General features: G+C 36.0%; 2 protein-coding genes across 4 annotated transcripts in view; both read left to right on the plus strand.

The window, feature by feature from the left end:
• Positions 1-1,046: 1,046 nt before the first annotated feature.
• Positions 1,047-7,821, plus strand: LOC113070089 (phosphoglycerate kinase 1). Its single transcript, XM_026243253.1, has 10 exons — positions 1,047-1,226; positions 2,484-2,534; positions 2,970-3,125; positions 3,356-3,500; positions 4,286-4,389; positions 4,502-4,621; positions 5,548-5,662; positions 6,015-6,194; positions 6,285-6,462; positions 7,062-7,821. The coding sequence occupies exons 1-10, from the start codon at positions 1,162-1,164 to the stop codon at positions 7,199-7,201; spliced, it is 1,254 nt and encodes a 417-aa protein (XP_026099038.1). The 5' UTR covers positions 1,047-1,161; the 3' UTR covers positions 7,202-7,821.
• A 3,087-nt stretch (positions 7,822-10,908) lies between these two features.
• The window catches only part of LOC113070090 (angiomotin-like), a 36,672-nt gene continuing 27,441 nt past the window's right edge, over positions 10,909-20,139 (plus strand). The window contains exons 1-3 of one of the 3 annotated variants that reach the window (XM_026243254.1): positions 10,909-10,975; positions 11,275-11,404; positions 12,533-12,583. In XM_026243254.1, the coding sequence (XP_026099039.1) occupies positions 11,317-11,404; positions 12,533-12,583 (139 nt within the window). In that variant the 5' untranslated portion in view covers positions 10,909-10,975; positions 11,275-11,316. Of the gene's footprint in view, positions 10,976-11,274; positions 11,405-12,532; positions 12,584-14,658; positions 15,101-17,189; positions 17,248-20,139 lie in introns of those variants that run through there. The other 2 variants (XM_026243258.1, XM_026243255.1) reach the window with 2 other exon arrangements.

Genomic DNA, 20,139 nt, shown 5'->3' on the forward strand with positions numbered 1-20,139 from the left:
ATATATATATATATATATATATATATATATATACACATATATATGAACTAAAATTATTGTGACATGAAGCAGGGGGGTTTGGGTCATTTTTACATGAATCAGGATTTTTGACAAGATACTATTTCCTCGTAGTATACACCTGTTATTCTTCACTCAGCTTCTCTAGAACAGGGTGAACAATCCTGGCCCTGGGGGGCTACAATACTACAGCTTATAGATAGCTCACACTTGCCTGGAGGTTTCTAGTGAGTGAAGTCCTTGATTAGCTGGTTCAGGTGTGTTTAATAAGGGTTTAAGTTAAATCCTGCTGGATAGTGGCTCTCCAGGAACCGTTTTGGACACCCCTGTTCTAAAATCGTCCTCACTTTAACATTCATGTGCATTTATTTATAACCTTTCTTATTTTGTTATATTGAACTATGTTCAGAACATTTTTCTTTATTATTTTTTATTACAGTATGATGTTGTTGAGTGATGTAAAATGACTCTCAAAGCTTTTTTTTTATTTTTTACAACATCAAAAATATATAGGTGTAATAGAAAATTGAATTAAGTGACTGAAGTAATAGAAGAATAATGTACACATAACTAACAGAGTTGAATAAGTTATTTTGCCTTAAATTTATGGTATTCTTTAAATTACTTGCTTGACTGGGTATTTAATACATTTAACAGAAGTAAAATTAATTCTTATATGTGCAAATGATTCTTTCCCATAAAGCGTGGGACTAAAATTTGGATAAGAGCATTATGTGATGGGATCATCAATTAAATGTACGTTCACCAAACACCAACATCAGTCCTTGACCCCCATCATATACAAAATACAAACACCAAATTACTAAAACAACCAAAAGTGCAAAAATAATACCGAGATAAGTTCTAATATTTTAAATCAGCAGCGTAGGGTCTCTAGATAGGGGGCAGTAACATTGCAACACATTCTGTCTAACATCCTTTGCGCTCAGTTAGGCATTTTGATTGACAACTAGTATGTCCAATGAGCGCTACATTTAAAACAGCATAGCTCGATTAGCTCCGCCCACACTGTGTGCATCAGCATCAAGTTAAGGTCACTCTCTCATTCGGGAACCAACCTTACGTTACCCAGCACTGCTCCTCACCAGCTAAGGAGAGATTTGCTGCAAGTCCTCAACCAAAATGTCTCTGTCAAACAAACTCACTTTGGACAAGGTTGATGTGAAAGGGAAGCGTGTGATCATGAGGTGAGTATGAATTGTCAACGGCACATTCCGTTATATTACTTACTAAGGATATTTCAGGATGCACGTGCGCTTCATTTATCTGGGATATACTGTCTGGCTTAAAGTAGTCATATACACATTTAGCTTTAATTTTTTTTTTTTGGCATCGCTCAAGGTTATAATGCGAAAGAACGCCGCGCGAGTTCAGTCATAGATAACCGGAAGTGTATCTGCCATGCGTCACGTTTTAGGGATTCCAGATACGTGCCGGATGGCAGATACACCAAAAGCACGTGCAGAATGCAGACCCTCTAATATCTGTCATAAATCTTGTTGTATTAAAAAATGCATGCAGATCTTTATGCTTCTGACACAATTAGATCCCATAGACGCTTATGAAGATGTCTTGGTGAAATGACACCACCCATCTACAAATGTCAAATGGTCAGGGAGCATCTGGTCACTTTATTTTTGTTATACCGACACCAGTTTTCACATCATATTTTATAAAGTTTTTTACGTGTGCTGGCGGTTTTATACCAGTATGCACGTTCATTTAGTGGTCGACAAACCTGCCCTGCCAACAGTCTGCCGATTTATTGAGCAATTTTTCACCGATATATAAATATCCAAATGGTGTATCATTTTGAATAAGTAATTAGCAGTTATTTAAAGTGTTTCACGATGAATCAGAATACATTCCTACAGTTTTAGTGGCCTGTGCCCTTACAACGTCCACTGTTATGTTCCAAACGGCAATAATATTGTCTAATAGCATATTAATAATATTACATTAGACGATGCAACTGCATCTATAGCAGTGAGTCTTCCATGAATACATCTGAATGTTTCTGGGGCTTTACAGTATTACGTAATCCACTGTAGTCATGGAGACCGCGTGAACGCGCAGCAGTATGTGTACTCTGTAGTGTACTCCTGATCAGATAGTTTATATATTTAGTTGTTATTATTGACATTATAAAATCCTTTTATTCATTAAAATACCTTATTAATATGTATATTTTTATTAAACAATTTAGTGGTCATAATATAAACTAAAGGGATAAATGGCTATTAAAGAATGAATAGCAATAAATGACTTTTAATTAGCATTGAGATGAGGACATTTTTAATGTGTCAGCTTACTTCATATAAATTTTTTTGGAACTTTTTTTATTTTCTTAATATGAATGAGCAATCTAATCATTACAGTAAACCATGACATTTTATGTAGCTAATTCCATAGTAGTTCAGTTTATTTTTCTCTGTCTCTTATAGGGTTGACTTCAACGTCCCTATGAAGGACAAGACGATAACAAATAACCAGAGGTGAGATGGATATTACTGATTTAACATTGTTACTTTTCTTTTCTTATCTAGTAGCCAATAATGGTTATTTCTCATCCTGTTGAAAAATTGCAATGTTCAGACCCGCCGTTTTGTTTATAAATTGTTCTAAATTATCATTCAAGTCAATATATTCTTGCTAAATATTAAATAACTAATAAATTGTAATTACGATTATAACAAATAAATTAAGTATTTAAAACCAAATAAATATTAGTTTATATAATGTCAACAATACTATTTAAAAGATTATTTGGTTTGAAATACTGTTTGAGGTAAAAAAAAAAAAAATATCAATTTGTGATTTACAAAATGTATATTCTTTTATTATTTATTTTGATAAAGAACTACTTGTTGAAAGATATGATGGCCATGTTCTACAGAATTTGTAACTAATTATATATATACTCACATCAGAATCAAGGCTGCAGTCCCATCAATCCAGTATTGTTTAGATAACGGGGCCAAAGCTGTCGTCCTGATGAGCCACTTGGGCCGGCCTGATGGAGTCCCCATGCCAGACAAGTACTCTCTGGAGCCTGTGGTTGCAGAACTCAAGAACCTGCTGGGAAAGTAAGAGAGTTCAATGCAGACTTCTAACCTACATATACTACACCATCAGTTATAAATAATATAAACCTTCAAGCTACATTTGTTTGACAGCAATGAAGTTATATAGCTTTACTGCATAAACATAAGAAATGTATGGTAGAAAATCATTCTCATGCTGACATCTTAATAGCGTTGCATACATAATTCAGCTTATTGCTTCTCCAACCTTGCTGTTTAATTTGTCTATGAAGAGACGTTCAGTTCCTGAAGGACTGTGTGGGTCCAGATGTGGAGAAAGCCTGTGCAGACCCAGCTGCAGGTTCTGTCATTCTGCTGGAGAACCTGCGGTTCCATCTGGCCGAGGAGGGCAAAGGCAAAGACGCATCGGGTAACAAGGTTGGTGTGCTCTGCATAAGTGGCCCTGAAGAAAATGCTTGGTCATCTTACAGGGTTTTTATAATCAAATGGAAGACTAAATTAATGGAAATGAATACGGTCCATATACAGAACAGATTCCAAATAATCTCTAAATAAATAATACATCTCAGATTCTTTTAATAATTAAACAGGATGGAGCACACATTCAGGGTGGCCTAAGGAGAAGCCACAAGAGTTTACATTGGATTAATACCACGGCTATCCAGAAAAAAAAAAAGATTTTATGCCGAATGCAATTTTTAATTATAAAAAAGTCCAAAATACAAGGAGACTCTTATTTTGAAATGTCTATGCTTTATTACTTCTAGCTGCTAATTAAAAAAACAGCTACAATGCATTTAATTATAAACACCGTAAAGTAAACATTGTCACAATTCATCAGCAAAGCTAACTACAGAAGAGTCAAGTTTTAAATAGGGAAAAATACAGAAGCTCTTTGGTCATTTTTGAGCAATGTTAAGAATCTAATCAGATTCAATGATCTATGCTTAGCTAAGCTTAAAGTGCTAACGCCAGAACTGGTGATTGGCTGAATGGATTGGAAAACGGTAAAACTCAACTGTTTAACTCTAGGGGAGTTTTAAAATGAGCCTATTTTTTTTTTAAAGTGGAGTGTTCCTTTTAATGCCAAAAATTTCAGATTACAATTTTTTTTTTGGAGTCATCACACAGTTCAGCTTTAATATTTTTTTTATTCTTCAAGTGACATGTGACCTATAAGTGATTTTGATTCCTGCTTTCAGACCAAAGCAAGTCAGGCAGAAATCGATTCTTTCCGATCCTCCCTATCCAAGCTGGGAGATGTCTACGTCAACGATGCCTTTGGAACTGCGCACAGAGCTCACAGGTGCTCTTTTACATCAAACAGTGATAGAAAAATAGAAATTATCAAGTGTAGGCTGTTAAATGTTTTTTCCAAGTCTAATTTTTTTAACTTAATGTCTAATGTCTCACTCTAGCTCCATGGTTGGAGTGAATCTTCCTCAGAAAGCAGCTGGTTTTCTGATGAAGAAAGAGCTGGACTACTTTGCAATGGCCCTTGAGAAACCACAGAAGCCTTTCTTGGCAATTCTCGGCGGGTAAGTGTTAATGATGGAGTACTTGGATAACTTATATTTTAGTTCTGAACTCTGTTTTGTTTGAGAAGGATAGGTTTTAACTAGGTCTAGTGATTAAAAACCAAAAGACCTTGCATTGTCTTGCAAGATAGTGTCCGTGATCAAAGGAAAGGCTTTAGGAGTTTTACAGAGTTCACCAGAAGTATACTGAACTTCTAAACAACTAAATGTTCACCAGATATAATGGAAGATATCATGTGAGATGCTTTTCTAGAATGCATCTGTCTTCTCCCACTTGAAAAATCCTGTGACAGTCCAGGAATAGATGAGTTTATCCTCTTATGCAACAGTACGTGACAATATCCTTCTTTTTCTATGCTTCTTTTAGACTCTCCTCCCAAATCTGGTAGTAGAAAGAACAGTGTTCATTTAAACATTTGTTGATTTCTAGTTTCATGTCCTGTTGGGGAAATGGTGAAACCTTTGTGATGCAACTATGCAGGATGCAATGATGAAACTCATTTAAACCAGATCAGCAACGATCCGAACCAAGTTTTCTTATGGAAATGGAAGGTTCAATGCAAATGTCCAGCGTCCAAAAGTCCAGGCCATTTCACAGTTTACACGCATACTATGTTTTTTTTTTTTTCCTGAAAGCATACACCCCTGCACATTCATTGGCTCATTTGCAGTTGTGAATAAAGCAGTCTGTGTCTGGGGTTTGTCCCAATAACAAAGTTCACTGAGGGAGTTGACCCACTGATAAGCTGTACTGCAATGCACACCGAGCCTTAAACTTTTGCCTCATAAATAAACCGTTCTAGGGCACTTCCTGCAATTTCTCAGAGGCAGAAGCTTCTCATTTTCATCCCATAAAGATTTCAATTTAAAAATGAGTATTTGATTAAAAAGGCTTTGTTTGAATGATTGTTGCTTTGATCATGCAGGGCCAAGGTCAAAGATAAGATTCAGCTGATCAACAACATGTTGGACAAGGTCAATGAGATGATCATTGGTGGGGGAATGGCCTTTACTTTCCTCAAGGTTCTCAAGAACATGGAGGTGAGTGGCTTTTTTTACATTATTAGCGTATTATGGAAATGCATATATAAAATGTCCCATTGCAAAATAAAAATGTATATGAATTCTCCTGTCACACACCACGATGGGTGAACAGGGTTTTGGAACCCTATGTGCTATCAATAGGTATTAATAGCAAATAAACCTCTGAAATAAACTAGCCCTGGAGCCTAACCAGCCCCAGAGCGTGTTATGTTCAGAGAATAAGTTGCTATTGCTACTTACATACTTTGAAAGTGATTTTGGAACCAAAAGTTGAGGTTATCCATAAACCTTGTGGAGTATATTATAAAACCCCTTGAATCTTAAAATGTACTTCACTTGTTGTGCTCAGATTGGCAATTCCCTGTATGACGAAGAAGGTGCCAATATTGTGAAAGACCTCATGGCTAAGGCTGAAAAGAATGGTGTGAAGATCACACTTCCTGTTGACTTCGTCACTGCAGACAAGTTTGATGAGAAGGCGACAACAGGGACTGCATCAGTAGCCGATGGTATTCCAGCAGGCTGGATGGTAAGCCAGACAAATGTTAGATGGCTTAGAGCTGTATGATCTTCTCTGTTTCCTCTGAAGTGAGCTAGAAATGGTTCTCTTTCTATCCAGGGTCTAGACTGTGGTCCTGAGAGCTCAAAGCTCTATGCAGAGGCTGTAGCCAGAGCCAAGCAGATTGTGTGGAATGGACCTGTTGGTGTGTTTGAGTGGGACAACTTCTCTCGTGGAACCAAGAACTTGATGGACGAAGTTGTGGAAGCGACCAAAAATGGCTGCATCACCATTATTGGCAAGATTTGAATTCCATAGTTTAAGTTCTTGACTGAAATGCACGTGATGGCACATATCTAATAGATTGGTGGTTGACCGATATATATGGCCAGGGGTAATGATATCAGCCGATATTTGGCCATTTTTAATTCTCTGCATCGCCCGATAAGCGTCATGAATGGGACTTTTATTCAGCTTTTGAGTTGAGACGCACATGAGCTCACATTCTATCTTCATTAGTTTGCTGTCTTTGTATAACAGTTCTGTCTAATAATTGAAAAGCAAATGCTGTAATTCTTTATTCCTATATTGTCAGCAAATACACATTTTATTCAAGCTTTTAAATACGTAATGAACATTTTATTGCCACAAATCTTAACGAATCTAGATGTGAGAGCTTGTGCGTCCTACATTTATGTCCTGCTTGTACCCTGTTCATGACATTTCACACAAGTATCCAAGTTATGTGAATTGGATGCGAACAGAAGAGTTCCCCCATGCAAGAGCCAGCATCTTCAAATCCTTGATTTACAAAAATGATACAGTGCAATATTATTTATTTAAATGTTGGTCAACTTCTATAATAAACTAAACTAATATTTATTTCTTTAAAATCAGGTGGGGGAGACACCGCAACCTGCTGTGCCAAATGGGACACAGAAGACAAGGTCAGTCATGTGAGCACAGGAGGCGGAGCCAGTCTGGAGTTGCTGGAGGGTAAAGTTTTGCCTGGTGTTGATGCCCTCAGCAACGCATAATTGCTCTGAACCTCTTCTGCCAGAGGTTGGGTGCTCATCTCCCAAGAAGCGGTCATCTTTACTCACTCTGCGTTTGTTTAGCGTTTGATTACCTGTCGGGATGCACATGACAAATGCTCCACTCTCTATAGACGGCTAACTGTATGCTGTGTTAGACTCTGACCTGTTGACTCGTGCACATTCAGATCATCCATTTGCTTTCCTTCTATCAAATAGCCTAAAGCGTTTCTCATTCAAGATGTTTTCATTCATTATGAGTGAAAGGTTGACAGTCGCAGTAATGGCTGTTCTTGTTATAGTTGTTATGCGAGAGATGGGTCATTTGTTTTATCTGCTTAAGTGTTAATGTGTCCGTTTGTAGTCTGAATGTGTGCATAGTGTAATCGTTGTGTTGTAATTCTAAAGTTTATATTTGATATTTGTGGCCTCCCCACAGATGTTGAGTACCTGTAATACTGTAGACACTTTCCTCCCCCATATTGCACTTGTCATCCTTGATCTGCAGCTTATGAGATAAATGTTCCGCACTGGAATTATTATGATGGGCTAATTGTTAGACCCAGGCAACCTGTCGTGGAGTAAGAATGAAAATAATATTAATAAAAATCAAAATAAAACCTTGTTTCTTTTGCTTTATCTTTTTTTTTTTTGTCTGCACCCAGTGTGCTATTATGAGAGATGGAAGTTACCAGAAAACAGCCATGAGCATATTTACAAATTGCCACTAGCTTATATCAATGCATAATATAAACTATATTATCGCCCACTACATATACGTAGATCTAGTACACACAAAATAATGTGACATAAACATTAGTGCACGTTATTGCACAGCTCTTGATGTACAGGTGAATCTCAATAAATTAGAATGCTGTGGAAAAGTTATTTTCAGTAATTCAACTCAAATTGTGAAACTCGTGCACTAAATAAATTCAGTTCACACAGACTGAAGTAGTTTAAGTCTTTGGCTCTATTAAATGTGATTATTTTGGCTCACATTTAACAAAAACCGACCAATTCACTTTCTCAACAAATAAGAATACTTCGTAAGACCAATAAAAAAAAAAAACATGTTTAGTGAATTGTAGTGCTCCTTTTGCTTTAATTACTGCCTCAATTCGGTGTGGTATAGAGGTGATCAGTTTGTGGCACTGCTGAGGTGGTCTGGAAGCCCAGGTTTCTTTGACAGTGGCATTCAGCTCATCTGCATTTTTTGGTCTCTTGTTTCTCATTTTCCTCTTGACAATACAACATAGATTCTCTCTGGGGTTCAGGTCTGGTGAGTTTGCTGGCCAGTCAAGCACACCAACACCATGGTCATTTAACTAACTTTTGGTGCTTTTGGCAGTGTGGGAAGGTGCCAAATCCTACTGAAAAATAAAACTTCAAAAAGCTGGTCAGACTCAGCAGAAGGAAGCATGAAGTGCTCCAAAATTTCTTGGTAAACAGGTGCAGTGACTTTGGTTTTAAAAAAAAAAACACAATGGACCAACACCAGCAGATGACATTGCACCCCAAATGATCACAGACTGTGGAAACTTAACACTGGACTTCAAGCAACTTTGAGGGCTTTGAGCTTCTCCACCCTTCCTCCAGACTCTAGGACCTTGGTTTCCAAATGATATACAAAACTTGCTCTCATCTGAAAAGAGGACTTTGGACCACTGGGCAACAGTCCTGTTCTTCTCCTTAGCCCACTTAAGATGCCTCTGACGTTTTCTGTGGTTCAGGAAATTCCTTGACATGTCTATGTGTGGTGGATCTTGATGCCTTGACCCCTGCCTCAGTCCATTCCTTGTGAAGTTCACTCAAATTCTTTAATTGATTTTGCTTGACAATCCTTATAATGCTGCGGTTCTCTTGGCTGGTTGTGCATCTTTTTCTTCCACACTTTTTCATTCCACTCAACTCTCTGTTAACATGCTTGGATACAGCACTCTGTGAACAGCCAGCTTCTTTGGCAATGAATGTTTGTGGCTTACCCTTCTGTGAAGAGTGTCAATGATTATCTTCTGGACAACTGTCAGATCTGCAGTCTTCCCCATGATTGTGTAGCCTAATGAACCAAACCGAGAGATCATTTTGAAGGCTCAAGGAAACCTTTGCAGGTGTGTTAAGTTTATTAGCTGATTTGCATGTCACCATATTCTAATTTGTTGAGACAGTGAATTGGTGGGTTTTTGTTAAATTTAAGCCAAAATCATCACAATTAAAAGAAACAAAGACTTAAACTACTTAAGTCTGTGCAACTTTTCCACAACATTATAATTTATGAATCCAGTTGGAGTTATATTAAAAACCTCATACATCATCCTCCCAGAGCTGCGTCCGGATACAACTGTTGACAAAAGCTACATTAAAGTGATTATTACATTTTGAATATGGACATTTTTCTTACGAAAATGCATCGATTAGCCACAGGAGGCCTTTGTTCACCCCCCGAAGCCATGCGAGGAACTTTTTTTTTTTATGGATGGGCACTTTTTATTTAACTTCTTTTGGACTAAAGCAATGCAACACCTGCTAAGTGGCATTAAACAGCTTGAAAGATCAAAGACTATTTTTAATAAAACTCCGACTGGAATCTTCTGAAAGAAGAAGATGCCTCTGGTGAGTAAAACACACCCTAATTTAAATTTTTGGGTGAACGAATTAAATGTGACACTTTTTTAAATGATGAAGTAGTTTTAGCTGATGCAATATGACACTAGTGTTTGTGTTGTGCTTGACACCTCAAAGAAGGAATCATTATCATGAATGGTAGCAAGGCAAGCTCTTTAGACATTAAGATTTTTATTTCTAATTTGAAAGGTTGGTTACTAACTATAATCAAATATTATTATGACAACACATATTATTTGTAACTGCAGTTAACATGGATTAAAATGCAAATAATATATATATATATATATATATATATATATATATATATATATATATATATATATATATATATATATATATATATATATATATATATATTGCCAGCCCACTTTAGCTGAATAAAGTGGACTGGTGGATTTCCCTAAGTGGGCCACCCTAAACATTCGCTAATTCTACTCACATCAATTAAATAAACCAACATTCACTGATTATTTTATAAATTACATGTATAATTGACTTATTAGAAAACCAAAATGAGTGTGCAAGAAATTCTATTCAGAGGTGGAAGAAGAAAAAACAGAAAGGAAGGCAAGGCATGAAGTTGATTCTGGAGTGGAAAAAAGGATCAGAGGAGCAAAAAGTAGGTGCAGAGTACAAAGCTTTAAAATTGTTTGTTTAAGGCAGAAAAAAAGTTTTACAAATCAGTCTTTCAAATGAATTGTGTCCAGTTTTACTCATAGTCTTGGCTATATGTTTTGGGGTTTGTTAAATATGTTGTTGAATGCGTTTGCTTGATAATATGTCGAAATAAATAAACAAATAACAAAGACAATGGATAGAAGAAAAGAAAAAAAATAATCTGAATATAAAGTGTAACAAAAAGTGGCTCACCTTATCTATATACATTCAACTTTCTATTAAGTGAGACAAAAACAGCTGTGGGCTACTATACCAAACTTTCTGTATTTCGGATTCTAAATTAATCTGGAAATAATACTTAATGTTCTGTTGTATTGATTTATGTTGTTGTTGGGGGTCGTGGATTCTAGACTACATTTCCCATACTGCACGATATTGTTGTAGCTCCGCCCTCACCTGCTGAGGTGTGATTAAGTTATTCAGCACGTCACAACTGTGAGCGAAAAGTGCGGGGCTGTTTTTGGGATTAAGGTAAAATAAGTTTTGCTCTCTTTAGCCGCGGTAATATGTTTTATAGGACAGTGCACACGCGAACAATGTAAAGACAGTAAAGACTTATGTGAGCGTCTCTTTCTTACAACACACAGCAGTGGAAGATAGCTTACTGTACATGTGCACTGATCTAATGAAGTGGGTTTCATAGAATTTTATACATACGTCACTTCAACCCACAACTTTAGTAAAAAGCCTGAAGTCGATAACTTTATGTTAGTGAATTGTTTGTTGTTTGTTTGCTTATATTCATTGCCTGTGTGATGTTAATTTTCAAGGAAGCAACGTTACTGAAGGAGAGAGTGTAAAATAATGCAAGCATGAATTCAATCGAGGACTGGGGCCCAGACCAAGTGTCCACATGGATAACGCATATTGGGTTTCCTCAATATGCGCAGAGTTTTGTGGGTGAGGTGATTCATTTTCATCGAACACTGAAGAGTTACAGCATCACAAAAACTTTTAAATCAGAAAGCAATAGATATTTTGTATTTTAGTTTGAGTAATCGTTTTTATTCGTTGTTAAACTTGGCTCCATCACAAGAGGGCGCTCACTTACAGATTTCAGCCCTTATGTTCTGCTGAGATTGACGCTGACCTTTATGTCTTTGTGATCAGTGTTGGCCAGTTACTATTTACTATTAACTAGTTACAGTGATACTATTACTTTTTGCAGTAACTAGTAGTATATAACTAATTACTAATAAGATTTCAATAATAACATTACAGTTATCATCATAACAGTTACAGTTACTTTTGATTCCTCAAACCCAGTATTTTAAAATCCAATAATTCCTAGATTTATTTTGATAATTTGCATCAGGAAAGCTTGGAATAAGGAAACTCTTACATTCGGGGATGGAAATATTACCATTACACTGATTTTCTCAGGAGAAAAGGTGATCTGAACACAGATGTAGAAGTTGTGGCTTTACTCTGTATATATTACTTTACTCTGGCATTACATGGCTTGGCCACCCACATCCCTCTGATCCCGATATAAATTTAATATTACTATTATTAAAAATCCTATAAATGTATGTGATATCTTTTGATAAAATACATCATTAAATATAATCATATATTGGTAACCGAGAAATTATAGCTACAGTTAGCTTCAAGCTACACATAACAATCACCATTAAGTGTTTGTAATGACTTCTGGCTGCGGTCCAATGTAGATTTTGGCCAAATAATGAGGCAGAAATATATTGTTAGTAACATTTCAGAAGAATTTTATGGGGAAAAAAACACAGTTAAAATGTTTGTGGGGTGTGAAGGAAAAGTAATGTATTTGCCAGAAAGTAATACATAAATTAATAATATTACTTTTGAAAGGAGTAACTATAAAGAGTAATAAATTACATTTTTGGAGTAACAAGCCCAACACTGATTGTGATACCATTATATTTCAATAGTATGCTCTATATTTGTTCTATACTATATATACTCATCAATATGATTTTTTTTTTCATGGTTGCCTCTCATAATATTAATAGTATATAAACATAGTTTTACATATTTATGTCTTCCCAGAAAATGGAGTTTCTGGATTAGACCTTTTAGAAGTCACTGGTTCAGTTTTAGGTAAGACTTTTTTTTTTTTTATAAACTAAAAAACACTTTCAACCATGATTCGCTGCATATATGTGAATTAGTTTGCATGAATAATTGTTGAAATCTCTTTTTTTTTTTGGTCATATCGTTGTCTGTATGGTAAGTACTGGTAATATATTTATTGTACAGGTTTGGGCCTGTTTGTAACAATCCTTTTCCTTTGTTGTATTCGAAACCCCAAAATAAACACATCCATTGGACATTTACTATTACTTCAAGCTATTCATCTTAGAATGCAAGAAAGGATAGAGGCATTATAGGGTGTGCTATGTTTATTTAGTAGAAAGGCATTTTTAAGCACTGATGTCATGCCATTATCATTGAGCTTTTGCAAATGAAGCCATTAGATATTATTCTGCAGCTGTCCGGTTACTACAAAGAAATATTAACAATAATACAGTAAAGCAATTTTATGTGCGTGCGTTAAATTCACTCTTGTGGTTGTCAAAACTAAGGGATGATATTTTGTCTTTATATTTTACAGCTATATGCCATTACATTATTTAAGATTAATATAGCAACCTATTTGAGTTATTCAAATCAATTTGTTACAATTAAAATGCACTGATAACAAAGGTGGTACAATGGAACGCCATAGTATATGATGACTCTGCATTCATCAAAATTGGACTGTCCAGCAGTTGTAGCAATATAATTATTGGGTAAAATGTACATCATCTTTTAAAACATATTTGGCAACATACAGGCTTTTTCCAAAATGTTAAATACATTAAAGTAATTTTTTTGGTCACATATGCAGGATATATTAACATAGGCTATTAATATATAACTTTTAAAGTAGTCAACTCCTACTTTTGCTGGTGAGCTTGTTTACTATAAATTCAGAGCTGGGTAGATTACTTCCGTTACTGATTTCCAGTTACATGACAGAAATTGTTGTTAGTAACGTAATCCATTACGTTATACATTTTAGGTAATAATCAGACTACTTTTAGATTACTTTTGTACTAACTTGTTTATCACATTGATTTAAATAGGATAATCGTGTGCCGTATTGATATTAAAATACAAAGAAAATATAAAGAAAATATATTCATTGTTATTAAGAATATGGAGTGAATTAAACATTACAAACATTACAGGTTTCTAAACTGGGGTTCATGATGGAACTGCAGGGGTTCATGTCATGTGACCAGTGAACATGCAAATTTGATAATTAAAATATTTATTTAAAAATCTCAGGTGTGATTCGAGTAAATGTAGTAGGTGAAAGAGCTTTGGCTCTGCTTTATTGTAAATAAGAAATTATCATGAATTTGTGCATTTTTATGTATTTGAAAGAAAAAAGCTTTCCAAACACATAGTAATGTATGGCTAAGTAACCTACTGAGTGATAATTGAGTGTTCAGCAGTAGTTGATGCAATGTTAAAATGTTGAGAAAACAAACATCTTAAAATTGAAATGATTTTTGTAAACCCAGTGATCAATTGCTGTGCCCTCTAAATTTTTCTGTGTAATTATTATTGACTTGGTCTTTGTGTGAATGTCTACAAAACTGTTTAGGTAGACTGGTAAGTCTTTCTGAATGTATAAGGCTATTTTAGAAAGGAAAATTTAAAAGATGAAAAAAAAAAGAATTAGGGAGAATAAATAAATTATGAATAAATTGTTGCTATTGTGTGAATAATATATGTAATCATCTAATCAATAAAAAAGTAACTAGTGTTATTATGAGTGTTTTAAAATGTTATTTAATCTAATTTCAAGTAGGCCTGCGTAATTTTTGGAATCTGATTACGTAATCCAGATTACCTGTAATCAGTTACTAGCTCTGATTAGAAGTATGCCAAAATAAAGTTAGCAATCATTAGTCATCATTTTAATTTATTTTAACATTAATGCTTAAGAGATTTATTATAGACAAATATTTCATGTGGTAAAAAGAAACAATTTTAAATCTCTTCAATCATTTTGCTGTGAAGTCATTGCTGTGCTTTGACAGGATCCTAATCTTAAAGACAAACAAAAGCTTTTTGTCATTTTCTTGCTTGAGCGACGTTCCTTAAAGCCAACAGAAGAACAGGAACAATCGACAAACTCTCCGAAGGAGGGACTTGAAAAAAGTCCCTTTGATTCCCCTATAGTTCTCTGCAAACGGGAACAGTTTTTTTTCTTTTCACAACTATTGAATTTGTTAGTAATTTCGCTATAGCGGCGACTTCAGTTCACAGTTCGCCTGAAGAGGAGGGCTGTCCTAGTCCTTCCCCTCACAGCACACTTCTAGTGGAAAACACATTTCACCAGCTCAAAAAATGACACGGGAAAGAAGAGGGAACGCGTTTTATGTGAAGAAAAGTTTAAACATTATCGGAAAAACCCCTTGGATTGACGAGTTTAAAGATCTGTGAAGCGTGTTCGAAGCTTTGGATTCAACACAACAACTTGTAACGGATTTAAAACGTAGGACGCACAAAACCGGCGGCAGATCGAAATAAAGCGGGACTTGGCGAAAACTTACAGTAAAGGTAAATAACTTTTGCAGATTATTAATGTAAACAGTTATTATTTAAATCGAATCACAGTGATTGTTTTTGAAGTAGGCCTGCAAAAAAAATCACCAAAACATATTTAAGCGACTTTAAATATGAGGCTTTTTCTTGTTTAAAAGTCTTAAAGTTTTCGTGCTTTGAAAACCTAAAGACGTTTCATTAGCTAGTTGTTGAAAATGCAGACTTTGCATGGTTTGCATCCTCCTGCTGTGAATGAGAAAGCTGTTACTTTGTAGATAGGACGATATGACATGCGCAGTGCTGACATGTTTGCTACAAGTCAGCCTGCTCCATAGGGCCTGAAGACATGCATGAACGCTTCGTGTATTAATGAGTATAAGCTTTTAAAAACTATATTTGTCCTGCTGGAGCAATATTTAGGGTAGCCTATATGCTAACTGATTGTTGAAAAAGAAAATATTTACTTAAATTCAGTCATTTTAGCTGTCAAACCTATTTACTTTTTAATTGTAATTTATGTTAAGTAGCTTAATAAATTAGGCTTCATGGGGATCATTAGAGGCCCTGCTGATGGATGTCACCCCACTCTTCTGAGGAATGCTGTCCAGGGCTGAGGGGGAGCAGGACACAGATATGCACACTACATAGGGCAGGAATGCAGTCATGTGTTATTGGAAATCAAAGCAAGAGGCCAAGTTATGAGGAACACTCAGGCTTTATTAGGTGAAACTAATTGCCCTTTACTAATTAACCATTGCTAGCAGGAGTACTGGCACTGTCTCATAATGCTTTCATTGAGTGCTTTGCATTTAAGTGCTCCCTCTGAATGTAGGGAGGTCTTGTTTACTCGGATTTCCAAAACTGTTACTGGGGTAGCCTTGGACAACATTCCAAGAAATGTCCGTCGCACTTCCAGAATGAACCCACAGCTTTATAAGCTGGATGCTCATTATTCGGATGGTCTCCTCTCTCTTCCTGTTATCCGAACAGAGCCATGGAAAGCCATTGATTTTTGATGTAAAGGTAGTGAACAATTGCCAGAAAAGTGCCTAGCGGCATTGACTCCCAGTGCAGGAATGTCAGCTCTCTTTCGCTTTTCCCTCCTCTCTCCATCTCTTTCCATCCCTCACTTCCTTTGCCCCCTACCTCTCTCGTTTTTTTTCAGTGAGGCCAAAGTCCTGCTTGCTGACTCAGGCTCCAAATCACCCAATTGCCTCTTCCACTGAGCTTTTTGGAAGTTCAAAAAGCCTGCAGTCCTTAAGTTTGTACAATTCCGTTGTGTCCAACTGAGAACAGCGCATCTCCTGTCCCCCTCGATGAAATCTGCTATGTCCATATAACACAAAAACACCCATGAAAAGACATTTTGCTTGGTTGCATTGCAAAAATAAAGTAAAACAAATTAACTGAATGTGTAAAACAGTGATTACAAGGCTTAACAAAATTCTCTTCCATGCAGTATTGTCAGCAGTGCAAAATGGTAAATGGTAATCCTACGATTAAGGTCCTCTGTTGGTGGACATTATGTAATTAATAATTATTAGCAACTCTTTTCAAACTGACTGAACTGAAAACTGGCAGATATAATTGTAATGTTTTGTAATGTGTTTTTATTTAAAAGCATTCAGGTTTCAAAATGATTCAAATGAATAGCACTAGGGTAATAAGACAGGTTGAAGTATTTTTGTAAAGAATGTTCTCATTTTTAATTGGGCTCTTAAATTCGTGTCCAGGTCTCATTTTCAACTAAAAATGTATAAATAAATAAAAATACAAGAAAGAAAGAAAGAAACATATAAACTGAAATCAAATTCAACTCAGCCCTTGGATTAATCAAAGAAAAAGCCTAATGAAATAATTAATGTATTATTAAAATAGTTGCGCCCCAATGCTAACTTACAAAGTTTTACCATTGACAGTGTCTTGTGTAACCCAATGCCCCAGCATGATGTATACCTGCTTTCGTCAAGGCAGTGAAGTCAGACACTTCTGTGGTGGAATGTGTCACTAGTTTTCAGACACATGGGTGAGGTACATTGTCTCGCCATTCACTCATATCTGGGCCATGAATTGCTTAAGCTGGATGTGTCATTTAAAATTTCAGGAATAGGTGGAAGCCACCACAAGCCAGACAGTGATTCGACTCCAGATGGTTAAATGAGGTATATATGCTTAATGTTTTGATCTTTGTCAAGCCGAAATGGAAAGTTTTTGTCATCTGGTTGACTGAAGACTGACATTTTGCTAAAACTGTATCATCAGTTATGTTGTTGTAATGATACAAACATTATATTTGTTGTGTGTGTGTGTGTGTGTGTTACATATATATATATATATATATATATATATATATATATATATATATTATAGGGGCAGAGATTTTAGACCTCCGTTTATTAAGCAGATCTGTCACAAAACTCATCATCCGCGCCAACGTTTTTTGAGCAAATTTCAAAGCCGCACCCGCCCGCTATCCGCTGATTGTTTTGCAGTCTATGGCGATGCAATGCTTTGCTGATGCGAGCCGCAAAAAAAAGCCATTGTCTGTTCTAGAAAGGATACAGCAAAGATATACATTTTATTTATTAAAATTAAGATGAAATTTGTACAAAACGAAATTCGTTTTTAAGAAAGGTTTTATACAAAGCCAAATTTTATGAAGTGGTAAATATCATGTCTGACGATTTACAAAACTTCATTAAGTGGTAAAAACCATGTCTCCCGATATATTGTGCATCTTATGATCCTATCTAAAAAATGAAAATAATTTTTGATAAAAAATGTTTGTAAAAAATATTTTAATGACACGGTTTTGGCGGTTATAGAGTTCTAATGACGGTGTTCAACTATAACCGTAGTAGTGCTGCTTTCCAAGTGCTTTCCAAGTAATGCTTGGAAATTGCTACAAAAAACATTGCACCTGTAAGAACCATTTACCGGATCCCCAAGAACTTCAAGGAGAGAGGTTAGACTGCGGTGAAGAAGTCTTCGGGATGTCCCAGTGCGCCAGGACAGTCTCCTCATGAGGAGTCAACTACGGAATCGTGTCACCAACAGTGCAGAGCTTGAGAGGACTGACAGCAGGTTGATGTGAGAGCATCTGCACGCACAGTGAGGCGAAAACTTTGGCACAATGGCCTGGTGTCAAGAAGGCCAGCAAAGAAGCCACTTCTCTCCAAATGTCAAGGACAGAATGAAATTCTACAGGAAGTACAAGGATCGAACAGCAGAAGACTAGTGCAAAGTTATTTAAAATTTTCTGATGAAGCTGTTTGGGACATGTGGAAAAATCGATTGTTCGCAGAAGGAAATGTGAACGGTACCATGAGTCCTGTGTTATGCCAACAGTGAAGCATCATGAGACCATCTATACGTGGGGTTAATGTTCAACCAAGGGAGTGGGCTCTCTCATAATTCATATGTCCTACAAGAGCGGCTTCTTCCAACGATCCATGAGAAGTTTGGTGATGATCGGTGTATTTTCCAGCATGATCGAGCACCATGTCACAGAGCAAGAGTGATAAAGAAGTGGCTAGAAGATCTTTACATTGAAATTTTGGATTAAAGGCAACTCCCTGGATCTCAGTCCCATAGAGAACCTGTGGTCAGTCCTTAAAAGTGGACAAGCAGAAGCCCACAAATTGTGATCAACTCAGAGAACTACGGTAATAAGGCAAGAATGGATCGCCATCAGTCAGGGTTTGGCCCAGAAGCTTATGTCCAGCAGGCCAGAGCGAATTGCAGAGGTTATGTAGAACAAGGGACAACACTGTAAATATTGATTCATTATATATTTTTTGCCAATAAAAGCTTTCAAAACTTCCGATATTCTTGTCATTGTTTTTCAGTATACCATAGAAACATGGATAAATAATCTACAAACACTGAAGCAGCAAACTTTGCAAAACAACTTTTGGCCATGACTGTGTGTGTGTGTGTGTGTGTGTGTGTGTGCGAGTGTGAGTGTGAGTTACCGTGTTGCATTTAAATATTTATAAAAAAAAAAATAGGTGTGATTTACCTATTTAAAACATAAAAATCTAATTGAATGTGTCTCTTTGTTCGTGCTGTTATCTTAAAATACATATGAATTAATGTTCATTAACAAAGACACTAGTTATTAGAATTAGATATTAGAATTGCATAGACACTGGAAATGTTTGACCGAGATCTTGTGCTTGCATCCACCACATCTGTCGCACATGACCGAAAACTCGGTTAATTGTCGCTTTGGTCATAAATTTCAGATTTTATAGATTATTTTTTTTTCCTCTGACAAAATTGGAATGGGATTATGTGGGGGGGTTGACTGTCTTTTTTTTCCCCTACAGAGGGAACAAAACTGGCGCAGAGCTTCAGTGGCAAAGATGAAGCATCTCTAGCACATGCTTTTCATTAAGGCTTTGGATGGAAGAGTGGGTGGGGGTTTAGCTGGAGTTAAGGGGAGCAGCGATGTGTTTCCAAATACTTGGGCCTGTATCAGGAACTTGTGGGGGGGAAGAGAACCACATTATAGGGACCTTGTTGCAGTTGGAGTATGAAATGGAGGGAGTTATTCTGTGACTCATGTAGTTTTTTTTGCCTTACTGGCGCACAGGTTTGCAGGGCGTCTATTATTATTGGCTAAAGATAAAATAAAAGTGACCTTTAGGATAACAGTATTTCCTCAGCCCTTTTAAAAACTCAGTTGTCATTAAAGACTTATTTCTGATTATGAATGAAAGTTAAATTATATACCTTTGCCAGCAGTATTACTGGGCAGCAATTCATGTAAATCATGTCATTGTGGCATTATTTATTTTCATGACAGTTATGCACATTCATGCATCAATATTTCTAAATAAAATTATAAAATAATGTTAAAAATATTAAATATGCTTTATGATAATAAAAATATGTACAATTCTGGTCCTAAAATAGGCTTAATTTTCTTCCTGCAAAATAATTTAATAATTAGTTTTCTTGGCTTTTTTTAACTGGAGATTTTTGTCAAATGCACAGATTCACCTATGGAAGTGTATTGCATAAATGTATGGTTTCATATGGTATTCAAT

This window comes from Carassius auratus, unplaced genomic scaffold (assembly GCF_003368295.1).
Source record: "Carassius auratus strain Wakin unplaced genomic scaffold, ASM336829v1 scaf_tig00002951, whole genome shotgun sequence".
NCBI lineage: Eukaryota > Metazoa > Chordata > Actinopteri > Cypriniformes > Cyprinidae > Carassius > Carassius auratus.

Excerpts from the sequence above, each read along its gene's own strand:
- LOC113070089 (XM_026243253.1), top strand. The coding sequence starts at position 1,162 with ATGTCTCTGTCAAACAAACTCACTTTGGACAAGGTTGATGTGAAAGGG. Across the intron at positions 2,535-2,969 it reads ACGATAACAAATAACCAGAG|AATCAAGGCTGCAGTCCCAT; the intron begins GTGAGATGGATA and ends TACTCACATCAG. Across the intron at positions 6,195-6,284 it reads GTATTCCAGCAGGCTGGATG|GGTCTAGACTGTGGTCCTGA; the intron begins GTAAGCCAGACA and ends CTTTCTATCCAG.